Genomic DNA, 13,921 nt, shown 5'->3' with positions numbered 1-13,921 from the left:
GTAAATATAATTTTTTTGAGATAGTGTTGAAAGAAACATTTTCCTTATGTCATTTGATAGTGGAATACGTTAGATTTCTTTTAGCAAACATTTGAAACACCTCTATTCCACTTTTATGTGGATTCTTGAAACAAAGACACCAATGGTAAATTTCACATTAATTAATCATAAATAAATTTATATAAAAAACAAGAGTATTATTTTTAGTTCAAAACTTTAATACAATAAATTTGTAGATCTTTTTATTTTTATTTTATTTTATTTACTTTTTTTTATCTTTATTCAATATCAAATTTCCAAGTCATTTTAACAAATATTTATAATACAGTGAGGTTTTTTTTTTCTCTTGAAACGATTTAGACTATTGCAAAAAATTATAATACATTAATCACAATAAATTCTTTAATTTCACTTTTTTATACAAGGCGTTCTTCTATTTCGATTAAGATTTTTTTTTCAAACTTGATTAATATATACAAGTTAAATATCATATTTAATTTTTACAAAACTTTGACATTGTTTTATTTAAATACACAACATGGACATGATGACATTAAATCTACCGCCATCAAAATTAAGATGAAACATGACCTCTTTGTATTAATTAAGTATAGAAAATTAAATATTTAAATTGTTTAATTTGAACAATTCCATACTCAATACAATATTTTTTAATTTAATTATTTATTATATTAGTATTCTCAAGCTGAAAACTATACTTACTCTGCGCAATGAATAACAACATAATTAAACACACAAGTTATGAAGTATATAATTAAAATACATTTGACAACAAAATTAAAATATTATAATATATTTATTCCTACAAATACATTATTACACATTAAAAATATCATATATGTTCCTTTTATAATGGTCGTTTAAGGTTTATTTACCTAACCAAGGGGGAAAACTATTTTTCGATATTTTTAGTGCAATTTTAAAAGAGTTACTTATTATACGACAAACAGCATGAAAATTGCGATCTTAAAAATTCTACTTTTACTATCCCGCTTCCTACTCCGGTCATTAATTCAACAGTGTCTCTCTACACTTATAGTATCTGCAAAATTCGCATTAAAAAATATTATAAGTTTGAAAACTTGACATTAAAACCCAATCACTGTTTTCTTTAGAACTTCCTTTTGGTAGAAATCCAATCACTTGATATTTCATCAGTAATTTCTTACCACATGCTATTGTCCATCACAGCAGAAACAATGCCTTTCAATGTCTCCTGCATATTGATTGAAATGTGTATGGTTATTTGTTTGTTGATTCTTTTCCTTTTGAGTGAGGAAGAGCAAAGCAGTAAAACATACCACAGAATGGTCTTTAAGACCAAGCGAGAGCACCAATGGCCTGGAGGAGCCAGACAAACTGCAAATCAAGAATTGGAGAGTCAACATGATTACCGAAAACGAATTATTAAATTATACATGAACAAAAAAGGGTCACATATTAACAATTTGAAATATCTCTTTTAAGGGATATTTGAAACCCAAATTAATTTTTGAGGAAAAGTGGAACACTCTAGATGCGTAATAAAATCTGAAAAAGTTGGAGATTTTCTCTCAAATAACAAAAGAATACCTACCTCATGTGCTCAATCAGCTGGCGTCCACATGCTACTAACATTGGCTGCATCAATGTATTCAGTGAACAATAAGCCGAATATGACAGAAAAGATCAAGGATAATCTCAGGCATAGACAAGCATACCTCATCCCGTTTGCCGAACATAACAGAAACGTTGAATGTCGGATTGATGGACACCCCTTCTTCCTTTCTGGCGTTGAAAAGTCATATGTGCAACTGTGTGAGTAACCCTTTCTTTTTGAAACATATCAATAATTTGAAAGTGCATGATGATACATAATTTTAAGCTGACAAAAAAACAAGGATTTATCTAAAGTCCTAGTTATTTTAACAACTTTTTAGTTTGTTAGTTGTCAACAGGGGTTTCCAATTATTTGAGTCAACTCATGAGCATAAGGGTTTGGGTCCCCAGCAAGGGTTTCTAGAAGGGTTGATGGATTCAGAAGAATTAAATGAAAAGGGTACACAAAAAAGAAAAGAGAAGACAAGGAAAATCAGTCAAATCAGTTGGATTACTTCTAGAATCAGTTATGCAGGAAAAGTTAAAATGAGGAAGATCTCTTGACTAATAGGAGAGGCGTAGAAGAGGGTTCATTCAGATTGTAAAGTTTGGGAACTGAACAAGTAACTTGGTCAGGAAAACCCTTTGTCCACGGGGAATCCCAAGGGAGTTGGGAGGATAATTCTCTCCTCTGACCTTTTTATTCGATAAACCATTACAGGGTAGTTTCTTCTCTTTCTCTCTTCTCCATCTCTTAATTCTTTCCCTAATATCTAAGAACTTTATCTTGGATCTACAACAAGATAGGCCTGACCTGCCAGAACATGGACCTGATGACAGAGGCTTTGGAAAATCTTGTGGACAACCCAGCGAACATGGATTCCAATTACATTCTCTAGATTCTAATGTTGGAAGACTTGGAAGTATGTGAATGGAATAGAAAGAATATTGAATGAGGAGAAGGTTATGAACAACTCACTTCTGATACACCAAACTTGTGGCTGAATAAGGACAAAGCTGAGAGCAAAATCAAATTGCCATCTCAACAGCAGCAACCTCATGATTTGGACTGCTAGTGCAGAGAAATTTTTTTGAGGTATGACAGCAGAAGCAAAAGAGTAGGTATGTTGTATTTAGAGGCAAGGATCAGTCATGCATTGATATGGGGGAGGATTTTTAGGCTGCTTGTATGAAAGGCAACCAACTTAGCAGCAATCAAGATCAGCCGGTAATGTATATACAAGATTTCAAAATCTTGGTGGTGCATGTATTGGATGTCCCCAAGGAAAAACTGAGATATTTCTTGGACGGATGAAGTACTGAAGTGCAATACCAAGTATGAACACAATCTTAATAATAGTACAAATTCCATACATCTTGCCTGAGATATCAAAGAGGAGTTGTGTGCCAACACAGTGTTTTGAGCATTGTTGTCAGAACCGGACGGGACCAGCCGGTTCAACCAGTTGAGCTGGGAACCAGACCAGTCTCCATTCCAAAGCTTCCTAAAAACTGAAATTCATTTGAACCAGGATAAAACCAGTTGAATCGGCCATGAACTGGAAAAATAGGGAAAACCAGCAAATTGAGAGATTCAAACAGTTAGCTCTAAAAACTTGTGTTTTCTTGTCGTAGTTGGTGTTTTTAAAGAGACTTACAGTTTCTAATGAACTTTATGTTATTTTTTAACTTAAATATGATGTATTAGATTTGTTTGGTTTCATATATAACTTAATTCTCTAATAGGTTATGTCTTACGAAACTTTTAAGTGAAGTTTAAATTCAAATCTTATAAATTCATGTGTCATCCTGTTTTAATTAATACTACTTGTATATAGCATTATTATATTTAAAATATTAAAATGATATTATTTTATTAAAATTGACTCGATCCTCGTTGAACCTCTGAATTTGAACCTTAAATGCATACCTTCACCAGTTCAGTGACTGGTCCGGTTTTGACAACCTTGGTTTTGATGTCAAATCTACACATAACTCAAGTGAAAGAGGAATTGCAACTCAAACTGGGATCCAAGGAATGAAGTTGTCACGCCTTTTCAAGAATACTACTGGCCCAACCAAAACAAAATTCAGAAAAAGACTGTGTGGAGGAAAACACAGCACCTGCACAATCAACTACCAAGTCCTGTACTATTAGTGCTTATCCACGATGAAACAGAAGCGTTAGTAGCCATATTCCGAATAAAGAAGAAGCAATGAGGGCAAGCGTTTTCACTTTGGCTTGGCAGGTCAGCCATTTAGATGAAGGCATAGATGTCCAAGAAAAGTATCAGGGTTACTATTTTGGCAGATGATAAAAATTGGAGGAAGACGAGATTGAAAAGACAATTCTCAGGAAGGAGAAACTCTGTAGAAAGATCCACCAATTGGATTACATGTTAGATGCTCAAATTATCTCTCTTTTAAGTAGGAGAAATTACACAACTGAGAACTATAAAGTGTCATCATGTGGACAAGTCCTTTTGTTTTGTAGTTATCAAGATAGATGGTGGGGCAAGTCATATTTCATTGCTTGGGAATTAGTAAAGTAATTGGGATGTATTCCCGACCACTCCATTTGGAGTTAGATTATGGGATGGACACAAAAAATTTACCCCGAGGGTGCTGTCAAAATTTGAAGTTAACGGTTTCTTTAAATGACCCTGAAGGAGATTGACTTGTTCAAGTTGGGAGGAGTGGATCCATTTTTAGGGGTGGCATGCATGGTTAGAAGCCAAAGGTGACTAAAAAGTTAAATAAAGATCTCTACATGTCCATTGCACATTAGGGGATGGATTTTCTAATCAAAGGTGACCTGAGTGACTGAGTGTAACAAAGGCAATGATATCTCATAAAACTATATAAACAAGGTCTTAGATGTGGAATTCTCTTTAGTATCAGTAGTACTATATTTATTATCAGGATTAGTTGCTCAAAATTTTACTGGTCAAGAAATATAAATGAAATCAATGATATTGCACAGAAGTCACATGCAGACCTGGCATACACTATTGTCCCCATGGTTCCTATTTGAGTAGCAATAACCTGATAAGCAGTCAGAAAATTAAGTACTATCACCATAAAAACATAGAAAACAACTCCATCGGCACTCACCAGAAAATGATCTTCGTATCTCGAAATAATAATCTCCGTTTCATTTCCCTGCACGCAAGCAAGCAACTTCTAAACATTAATACCAACATTTTAACATCAGTATTAATTATCAACATTAAAAAATATAAATCAAACAGCTAAATTTGAACCTCTAACATTGACTTTGGGAATTTAGAAAATGAAATGAAGATCTGTGTTTAAAACTTCATTGCATCTTCTAAAATTATAAAATCAATGGTAGGGAGTTCAAAATTAGTTGTTGGCTACTAAGAGTTGCAAGAAACGGACACTCATGCATGCATACATTGATTTCCCGAGAGAAATTGAGTTGAGACACTGGAAATTGTGAAGTGGAGCTTTCCGTATTCATTGACATCGGCGCTGATAGGTCACACTCACACTACTCAAAGCGTCTCACAGTCGTTACCGTTATCTCAAAGTATTTCTTTTTCGAGAATCGGTTTCAACGGAGAAGATGAGATCGCCGCCGGTAGTGCCGACGAAGCGGAGAGGCGAGGTTTTCGTCGTTCCTGTTGAGAGAGAGAAGAAATGGGAGAAAATGTGCACTTCTGTCTTACTCTTTGCTACCAAATTTGGGTCTATTTTGAAACAAAATTAAAGTAAAAATTTCTAAACTCAACTAAATAAATATACTTTCATAGTTAGTGAGTTACAGTAAAATTGTGTTATCTTATGGATAAATTTGTGATTAATAAACCTAAATTAAATAAAAATAATAATATTTATCGTCTTTCTTTCTCCTCGTTCAAACTTGAAGAAAACATTAGTTCCCTCTCTCTCAAACCATGACTTATTTTTCATTGTCTTTACTACTTCCTATTAGGGCAACGTATTACTAGAAACAATAAATATTTTAAAGTATTATTTAATGCATAATCAATTATGAGATAATTAGTTATAAGTTTTTTTTCGTTATTTTATAATAATAATATTATTATTAATCATAAATCATTTAAAAAATAATATTAGAAATAATAAATAAAATTATTAACAAATAAAATCATTTTAATTTGTATCTTTTTTCTACTCTTCATTTCTCATTCTAATTCTTTTTCTTTCTTTTATACTACAAATAGAATAAAAAAAGTCATAAAAACAAGTGCTTTTATTGATTATCTTCTAAGCACAGTATTGTTACATTTAGGATATAACAATACATTTAGGATATAACATACACGAGCAGTGAAAACAGCAGTCTTCATAGCGTGGCCCTTTTCATCCAAGTAGTTTTAATGTAATCTAACTAAACGAGATCTGTGCCACTTGACATGATTTCAAGGTACCTAAAGGCCACAAGAAAATAAACAAGAAAGAATTTGGAGCATCGCATAATACTTATTTTTCCATTAAGCAACAGTTTCACAATCAACTGCAACGAATTACAGGATCTACAGAGTAAATAACTTTTTTGGCACATCCACCTAACCTCCTCTTCGCTTCTGAAATAGATGATTACCAAAGAAAATTACACCTTTAAAGTTCCAAAACTCAAAATCTACTCCCCAATTTAACCTAAACCAGAGTTAGTTCCTGATACAGGCCTCAACAATGGATGATTGGTTGTGGGCTGCACATTACCGGGGGCATTGAACATGGCAGTTGAAGAAGCTGATTGTGATTGTTGTATCATAGACAGCGGTAATCTTTGCCCCAACCCAAACATCGAAGGTCGTGGGGCAAAGGACATATGCGGATGAACTGGTTGGTTGCCGCCATACCCTGAGATGCTGGGCTGTGAGGGAGAAACAGAGATCATTTGTTGCCTGTTGTTGCCGTTGCTAGCCATTGAAGGACCAACACCCGATGTAGTCATTGTGGGTGCGGCTCCGGCAGCTCCAAGACGTGCTGATATTACACGAGACCGTTCAGCAGCAAACCTTTGCTTTGTTCTCTCCAGTTGTTCGCATTCTTTCATCAACAATGTTTCAATTTCCGCAAACTGTTTCAGCTTCAACTCTAATCTTTTCAGCTGGCAATAACAGCAAGCCACTAACAAAAGTTAAAAAACATCAAAATACTAGCTCCGCACCTGATTTTGAGTAATCTCCAATTGCTTAATTTACTTTATTCTAAGAAAAATGTTAACTTGTTTGCACACATAGATGCATACCATCCAGACAGAAATGGACAAAATAGAAATTAACTACATCTGACATTTTAGTTTGATCAACTGGAATTACAGTCAGAAAACAACAGTGATACCTGATGATTAACTATGTTAGCACACAACCTCTGAATTTCTCGCTCTTCATGATCGGCAAATAATTTTGCTTTCATCGCTGCTGCAGAGAGGCCTGCTTTAGCTGCATCTTTAACTTTCTCAACAGATAGTGGGGTTGTCCTACCATCATTTAGACTCCATGAACCATGTACCTTTGCCTTATCCTCTGAAACGAAAAGAAGTATTCCCAAGAAGAAAATTACATACTGGGTTTTATTAAAGGGCTGGGGTAAGGTTGTATATCGGCAACATAAAAAGCAACCAAAACTGACCATTACTATTATTTGATACCGCTGTTTCTCCATGAGACCCACCATCTCGACAACGTATGTTTTCGGAATTTGTCCTGCATATGTGAAAAATATTAATTTTTATTACAAAATTCTTAAACTAGCAACTTTACAAAAAGAACCGGACAAGTAGAGCTTAATCTTCCGCTCCACCCACCATACTATTCTACCATCGGAACAGGATACAGACACAAATTAGTATTGTCTATTCTTTTTTTTTTCTTTTACGGGAGTTTTGCACAAGGTTCGATTCCACTTAAAGAATTGTTTAATAAAATAAAAAGCCCAAAAGCAGAAGATAAGATGTACAAGACCAATGAGTAATAACCACGGAGAACACAGTTCATCCAATAAAACTGCACTGGCTATGACAGACATACTCACCTATTATCATGTCCTGGTGCTTCCACCTGTGAACTGTTGCCAGAATTATCCATTGACAATACTGCTAATGCTGCATGAGCACAAGAAGCAGCTACTCTTGGTCCAACTGCAGAGGCTAAAAAGGCAACCTTTGGAATGCACCAACCAAAACAAAACATATAAGAACTGCAGAATATAAAAGGCAGTTTAATTTGTTGTGAAACTTAAAGAGACTAGATACAATATCTTAGTCAGCACATCACCCTTTAACGCTTTAGTAAGCATGGTGACCAGTAATGTGGTGGTTCCATCAAAGAGAAGCGATGTAACTTGAAGGAACAAGTTTTGTTTATAGCTTTTTTAATAAATAAACATGAATAAATTAGTTAAGTACATGATGTTAAGTGCAGAACTATAACCACATCCTATGCTGATAAACATGTTTTCAATTGCCTTAGTTGAATAATAACTTAAGCATATCCTTAGCAGTCACCCACCAAAGCCATAACAGGATTTCCAGAATTTGCAAAAGGAAGCCTGCTGTCAGAATCTCTAATTTGATGGACAGGCCCTGTAACAGCATAGATACTAAATCAAAACCATATAACAAGCAGGTTGAATTAAAAGTATAAGATAGACCTGCAGTATCTCCGTTTGAGTAACAATGCAGTCTTCCACTACCATCTCTATCCATTGCATTGGATGACACAGAGGTGCTTGGAACATTAATATTTTCCAATTTTCCATCTTCCATGGGTAGACGGAGAAAGTGAAGAATGCATTGTGCTTTTGACTTGGTACCAACATGCTCAGCAATTTCGTTCCAATTCTCATTGTAAATCTCCATTGCTTCAAGAAGCAGTAAAGTTTCTTGATCAGTCCAATTATCCCCGTCTAGTTCACCATAATCCCTTGTCGAATCCACCCTTAAAAAATCTATACTTGAATGACCAATGACAAATCTCCCATCATGAAAGCAATCAGTGCAGAGTAAAATATCAACCTGTAACAAGAGATTCTAATTCAATATGATGGAAGAGGTGTTCAAAGTTAATCTGCAGCTTACTTAGTAACCAGGGTCAACTAATAATGGGCCCATAGTTTACAAATTTTCTATTACTATATATCAGGTAAAGGAACACTTAACTTATAACATTTGTTTTTCTTAAAACTTTAATAGTCCTCTTTTACGAAGCACAGACTTGCATACACTCAAAATAGTAAACATTTCTCTGCTGTGAGATCAGTCACTATAATGGCTATAAGACAGATGCTCCATTCCAGTCTCGATACAAATCTTAATTTCAAGACACAAGTAATTGGGATAATAATCATAGTGCATGAAGGGACCCAAGATACAAGAATAAAAGACATTGAGCCAAAGAAGTTAAAGTAAAGTAATTATAGATAAGTTAGGTACAATAGAGTGGTCACACTGTTGACCAGATTGTTTAAATAGTTTAGGATTCATTCTGAATAGGACCGAGCACGGAAAGCTTGGAAGGAGAGTTCTCTGCTTTACTGCTTGTCATACTATATACTTCACAAACGCAATTGAATGCTTTCTTGTTCTCTGTTCTCAGTACTCTTTTATAAATCTCATTTTGTTTTTTGAGTTTGTATTTGTAATAAATAATAATTTAGTTTGACCTGCATGATCTTTTACCATGGAAAAAATGGGTAAAATTGTTAGACAAATTGGCAATGTTTTGAGTCACTGACCATGGAATGTGATTATGGGCAGCATATATAGCAGAAATCTGGAAGAATATGGATGGTATAGAATTTTCTTTGGCAACTATTGGATAATAGCATCAAGAAACAGGGAATTAGCCTTGAGATTGAGGAAGACAAGGAACAACCAGTCAAGAGATGCTGAATCTGCAGCTGAATAAGCCAAAAGGCAGGCAGACAATATGATGGTAATTGGCAATTTCGTGTACATTGTCAATGAAGGCAATCTTGGGCAAGAAAACACCAACTTGCCTGATTTCAGTGGCAGCAACCCAATAGTGGTGGATTGATTGCAAAAAGAAATCCTTCAAGGTACAGAAGATCAAGCTGGAAACGAAGGTTACTCATATTAGCATGGAAGGTTTAGCAGGACACTGGTTCCAAGTTTAGAGGAATAAAATGTCAAACTTGACCTGGAAAGGGCTGATGCAAGCATTGATTCCAGGATTCATTCAGAGAAAGAAATGAAGGCAAAGCATATATGAGAGGTTACCACTGTGTGACAAACCACATTCGCTGATGACTATATTTGAGAATATGAAATTTTGGTGGGGCATGTATTGGAGATCTCAAAGGAACTTCTCTTTAGGTATTTCTAGGGGGGATTGAGCACTGAAGTAAAATGCAAAGCGCAGGCTGATGGAACACCAGTAGATAAAAGTGATAAAAGATAATTTGAACAATGAAATCGCACACAATACAGCAACACACTTGCTGTCCCAGTCCCAGGGACAAAAAATGTCTCATTACACAAATACAGCAATTCACTTGCTGTCCCCAGAACTAGAAGTATCTTACAGAGTGTAATCTCAGTCCGCATACTGAAAATAACTACACAACCTAATATCAGTCGTATACTCCTAACATAATACATAACAACCAGGGTTATTTTCTACACATAACTTCCGTTCTGCAGTTTCTAATGCAGAACTAATTCTAGCAGTTATTTTCAACACTTAAAACAGCCATAGATCAGCTCCCATCACTATGGCCTGCAGAAAAATCAGCCATATCACTAAGGCTGGAAGATAAAAACTAGTTCTCCACATTATTTACCTACTTCAATGACAATTACTTCTCCATCTTTGTTTAGGGCTTCATTAACTACCAAAATTAACAATCTCAATTGTTTCCCTGCATATTGATATATGGGACTGAACTTTTCTTCACACCTAAAACATAAACCCTTGCTTTTCCTTTCCATCAATTCTTGATATGTAAATTATGCAGGCCTTTATTGTCTTTGCTGAATTTTATGTTAATACTCTGTTCTTCAACCTGAGAATGCCATAGATGAAGTTCCTTTGTTTTGTCCAGATTGAATGATATTTGAGTTCAAACCTGGACTGAAATGACTTTGGCTTCCATTCCACCCCGCAGTCATCTTGTGGTAATAACTGATCCTGCATCACCTTCTGGGCCTTATAATACAACCGCTTTGATGGCCTTGAAATAATGCTAGAATATCCCATTTTTGCAGACAAACCTGCACTCCCAGTTACAAACCCACACAATTGCATTTCTTTCGGAATTGGTACTGCATAACAAGAATTCTTGTTCTGATCTGAGTACAAGAACTTGGCTCGTGATGCTTAATTTCAAGTTGCAAGCCACCCAGAAAATAACCCAAATATTGTTCTTCAGGTAAACAATTGACTTGTGATGAGTGCAATTCAAATACTTCCATAAACTCCTCCACCAATTTATGAATAGCTGGGGGAAATTCCTACATTTGAGGCTTTTTCCTCATCTTAGGTGGCCAAACTTTTTTAGAACCTAAAAGCTACTTTGAAGTTGAATTTAAAAACAAAGCTTTAAAACTAAAGCTAAATCCATTTGATAATTATATAATTTTTATGTCAATTCAAAAGAAGTTCCTTTCATACAAAAATTCCTATTGGAAATTATGAGAGAAAAGATGGAGAAGAGATAAAATAGTAGTAATGAAATGAGAGGTCTAAACACATATCTAATACTCCCAATTTATTAATAATGGGTGAGGCACTATTGTAGTACAACCAATACGAGCCCTAGCATAAAACACAACAAAATAAAGGAATGTTGAGGAAATGTTTCTTATTTTTATTACCACTTTTGCTTTTAAGTACCAAATTATCACCTTGTTTTCATTGTTGTACGGGAAGATTCCTTATGTTTCTTAAACAAACTTTTGAAAACAAGAAACAAATAGAAAACAAAGTAGTTGAAAGTGAAAAAAGGAAAATGAAAGCAAAAAAACATTTTTTCAAACCAAAAAAACCCCCAAGACCACTAAAATATAGGAATATTAATATTTTAACACTCCCTCAAGTTGATATTTGGTGAGTAAGTGTGAGCATTGTATGTTTACCTTTACATGGCATCCTTGCAATACAGCAGTAGATGCATTCGCATATGTCAAACCAAATCTCACTTGTTATTTTTATCTCTTGCTTTGTTAGTGTAATGAGCCTGAGTAAAGGGGGAAATATTCAGAGTGCCAGGTGAAATATAACATCTAAAGAGTACTCCACTGTCATGCATATATAACCCATCTAAAGGGCCATGGAGGTGATAACTATTTCTTAAAACGGAGGAACTAGACTTGGTGCTATAAATAATCTTCAACTAAAGGGGGTTTATCATGTCCTGCAACTATATGCATTGAATGCGAAATGCTATAGTAGCACTGTATACTCATGCAAGGTGGTCATGTGCCGTTAATCATAACGGAAGCCCTTGCTATTCAAACTTTCATTAAGACCATCATTACCCACATGACGAAGGCAATAAATAGCCACAGGACAATAATATAATATTAAATTTGAAACAAAAATCCAGAGTACCTCTTTTTGAGACTGGTAGTATACAACAGGAAGAGGACGAGAACAATAATTGCAATGATTCTCCGATAGATGCTCTCTTATTCTGTCCTCCAGATCAAAGAAATCGGCATTGTGTGCAGTCAATGACGAATAAATTTCGTCTGCTTTCAGCTTACAAATGGGATTGTCAAATTTGATCAAACTATCAATAGATTTCAAAGCCTCTGCCGGTACACGGACCTCTCCACTAGGCTCCTCCCTCAGGCAAGACATAACATTGGGAGACTCGAGACTCGGCATCTGAACACAGTAATTAATAATTCCCCAATGATCAAGGAACCTCACAATCCGAGTCAAATCTTCAACATCAACCCCAGTCAACAAACCCTGGCAATCAGAAACCGTAATCCTCTTCCCAGGCTCCTCCAAATGCAACGCAACAATGCAGTTCCTACACTCCATGTACTTCTCCGGGGTATGATCCGGTGATTTCCCTGAAAAGAAATGCGGCACTGCTTGCCTCTCTAACCTGTGCACGGTGGCAGGCGAAAACCAATCTGCTCACACAAACCCAAACCAAACTAACATCAATCCAAAGCGTCCAAAACTCAGAAAACAAAACAGAAGTCAAACAAGCACAAAACCGAAATTCAATTAACCTGAATGCATTGGAACCACAAGAACCTTAGCTCCAAAGCGCTTAACAACGCCACGACCTTCCAATATGGCAGGGGGAGTGATGACAAAAGAGGAATCACCGTCAAAAGCGAAATTATCAGACGGCACAGACGACAGCGCTTGAAGCTGGCCATAAGACACGTTTTCGAGAACAGGAGGAGTGAGAGCGCTCTGAGCCTTGTTGTCTCCAGACTCAAGAGCTCGCTCCAGAGCCACGATTGCGGTGACGGAGGAGTGAGGGCGGTTCACGGAGCGCTTTACCACCGCCGGGAACTGCGAAATGAGCACGCCATGGTCGGAGAGGACCTCCGTCTCCACGTGCGGTTGCGAATTAGGGTGGTTTTGGTGGTGGTGCGTTTGTTCTTCGGAATCGTACTCGCGTTCCGCATGGTCGTCCTCCGCATTGGGATTTTCCTCGTCTTCCTCCTCGTCCTCCTCGTGCTTGGGATGGCGCCGAGCGATTTGCGAATCTCTCTTGCGCTTCCTCCATCTGGTTCGGTTCTCTGCCAAAAAAAAACTCAAATGGAAACAAAATTGAGAACAGCGGTTGGGGAATTGAGCACAGAAGAGAAAATTGCGGGAATTGGAAACGCAAGGTTGGCATTGGGAGTGTGAGGGTTTTAGAGAAGTGAATGAATACCTGAAGGAGAAGCTGGCATGGCAAGAAGAGAGAGGGGTTTAAGGGAGAGAGAGAGAAAGAGAAAGAGAAAATTGTGGGAAAGATTTGAGTGTGGGGTCGTTGATTGGCGCAAAGGGTTGGGATTGTTGTTGGAAGAAATATTTTTGAGTTGGAAGATCGATCTCTCTCTCTCTCTCTCTCTCTGTGCTGGATGGATGTGTGATGTGTGATCGACGAGGAAAAAAATGGTTGGCGTTTGGGGGCAAAACACAGTGTTGATGTGCGTTTTTGTGGCTGTTACCGGAACCACACTGGAAGACCGTGTAGGGTACAATTCTGGCGCCTTCGCTTCCCTCGCGCGTGCTTCAAACGCTGCATTTCTATTAGCCTGTGTTTCGCACGAAAGGTTCAGATACTTACTTCACATGCCACCTTTGTATCCCTCGCTTTTTTTATGTTTTAATTATTCTGTTAAGTT

The 13,921-nt window shown here is 36.4% G+C and overlaps 2 protein-coding genes across 3 annotated transcripts; both read right to left on the bottom strand.

Annotated features, from left to right (window-relative positions):
• Positions 1–979: 979 nt before the first annotated feature.
• Positions 980–5,335, bottom strand: LOC137821605 (proteasome assembly chaperone-like protein). 2 transcript variants are annotated; one of them, XM_068626278.2, is made up of 8 exons: positions 5,018–5,335; positions 4,714–4,761; positions 4,598–4,644; positions 1,722–1,788; positions 1,598–1,641; positions 1,323–1,380; positions 1,191–1,237; positions 980–1,063 (listed from the first exon to the last, which is right to left on the bottom strand). In XM_068626278.2, coding segments are annotated over exons 1-8 (384 nt in total). In that variant the 5' UTR covers positions 5,090–5,335; the 3' UTR covers positions 980–1,062. The 2 variants fall into 2 exon arrangements, with proteins under 2 accessions (XP_068482379.1, XP_068482378.1); XM_068626277.2 differs by having other exon boundaries at positions 980–1,237.
• A 714-nt stretch (positions 5,336–6,049) lies between these two features.
• Positions 6,050–13,847, bottom strand: SWI3C (SWITCH/sucrose nonfermenting 3C). The gene is made up of 9 exons (XM_068624496.2): positions 13,465–13,847; positions 12,806–13,327; positions 12,168–12,703; positions 8,248–8,611; positions 8,106–8,179; positions 7,630–7,757; positions 7,228–7,301; positions 6,937–7,121; positions 6,050–6,703 (listed from the first exon to the last, which is right to left on the bottom strand). The coding sequence occupies exons 1-9, from the start codon at positions 13,481–13,483 to the stop codon at positions 6,242–6,244; spliced, it is 2,364 nt and encodes a 787-aa protein (XP_068480597.1). The 5' UTR covers positions 13,484–13,847; the 3' UTR covers positions 6,050–6,241.
• Positions 13,848–13,921: the final 74 nt, after the last annotated feature.

The sequence above is a fragment of the Phaseolus vulgaris genome, chromosome 9, assembly GCF_051622355.1.
Source record: "Phaseolus vulgaris cultivar YP4 chromosome 9, ASM5162235v1, whole genome shotgun sequence".
Lineage (NCBI taxonomy): Eukaryota > Viridiplantae > Streptophyta > Magnoliopsida > Fabales > Fabaceae > Phaseolus > Phaseolus vulgaris.
Note: the sequence above shows the minus strand (reverse complement) of the source record. Positions and strands in the feature narration are given on the sequence as shown.

What these genes read in the sequence shown, in the direction of transcription:
- SWI3C (XM_068624496.2), bottom strand. An exon ending in ACTACCAGTCTCAAAAAGAG is followed by an intron (nt 8,612 to 12,167) that starts GTACTCTGGATT and finishes CTCTTGTTACAG; the next exon opens with GTTGATATTTTACTCTGCAC. An exon ending in GGTATCAAATAATAGTAATG is followed by an intron (nt 7,122 to 7,227) that starts GTCAGTTTTGGT and finishes TTTTCGTTTCAG; the next exon opens with AGGATAAGGCAAAGGTACAT.
- LOC137821605 (XM_068626277.2), bottom strand. Translation starts at nt 5,089, where the DNA reads ATGTCAATGAATACGGAAAGCTCCACTTCACAATTTCCAGTGTCTCAA. An exon ending in TGTTCGGCAAACGGGATGAG is followed by an intron (nt 1,642 to 1,721) that starts GTATGCTTGTCT and finishes ACATTGATGCAG; the next exon opens with CCAATGTTAGTAGCATGTGG. An exon ending in CAGCTGATTGAGCACATGAG is followed by an intron (nt 1,381 to 1,597) that starts GTAGGTATTCTT and finishes CTTGATTTGCAG; the next exon opens with TTTGTCTGGCTCCTCCAGGC.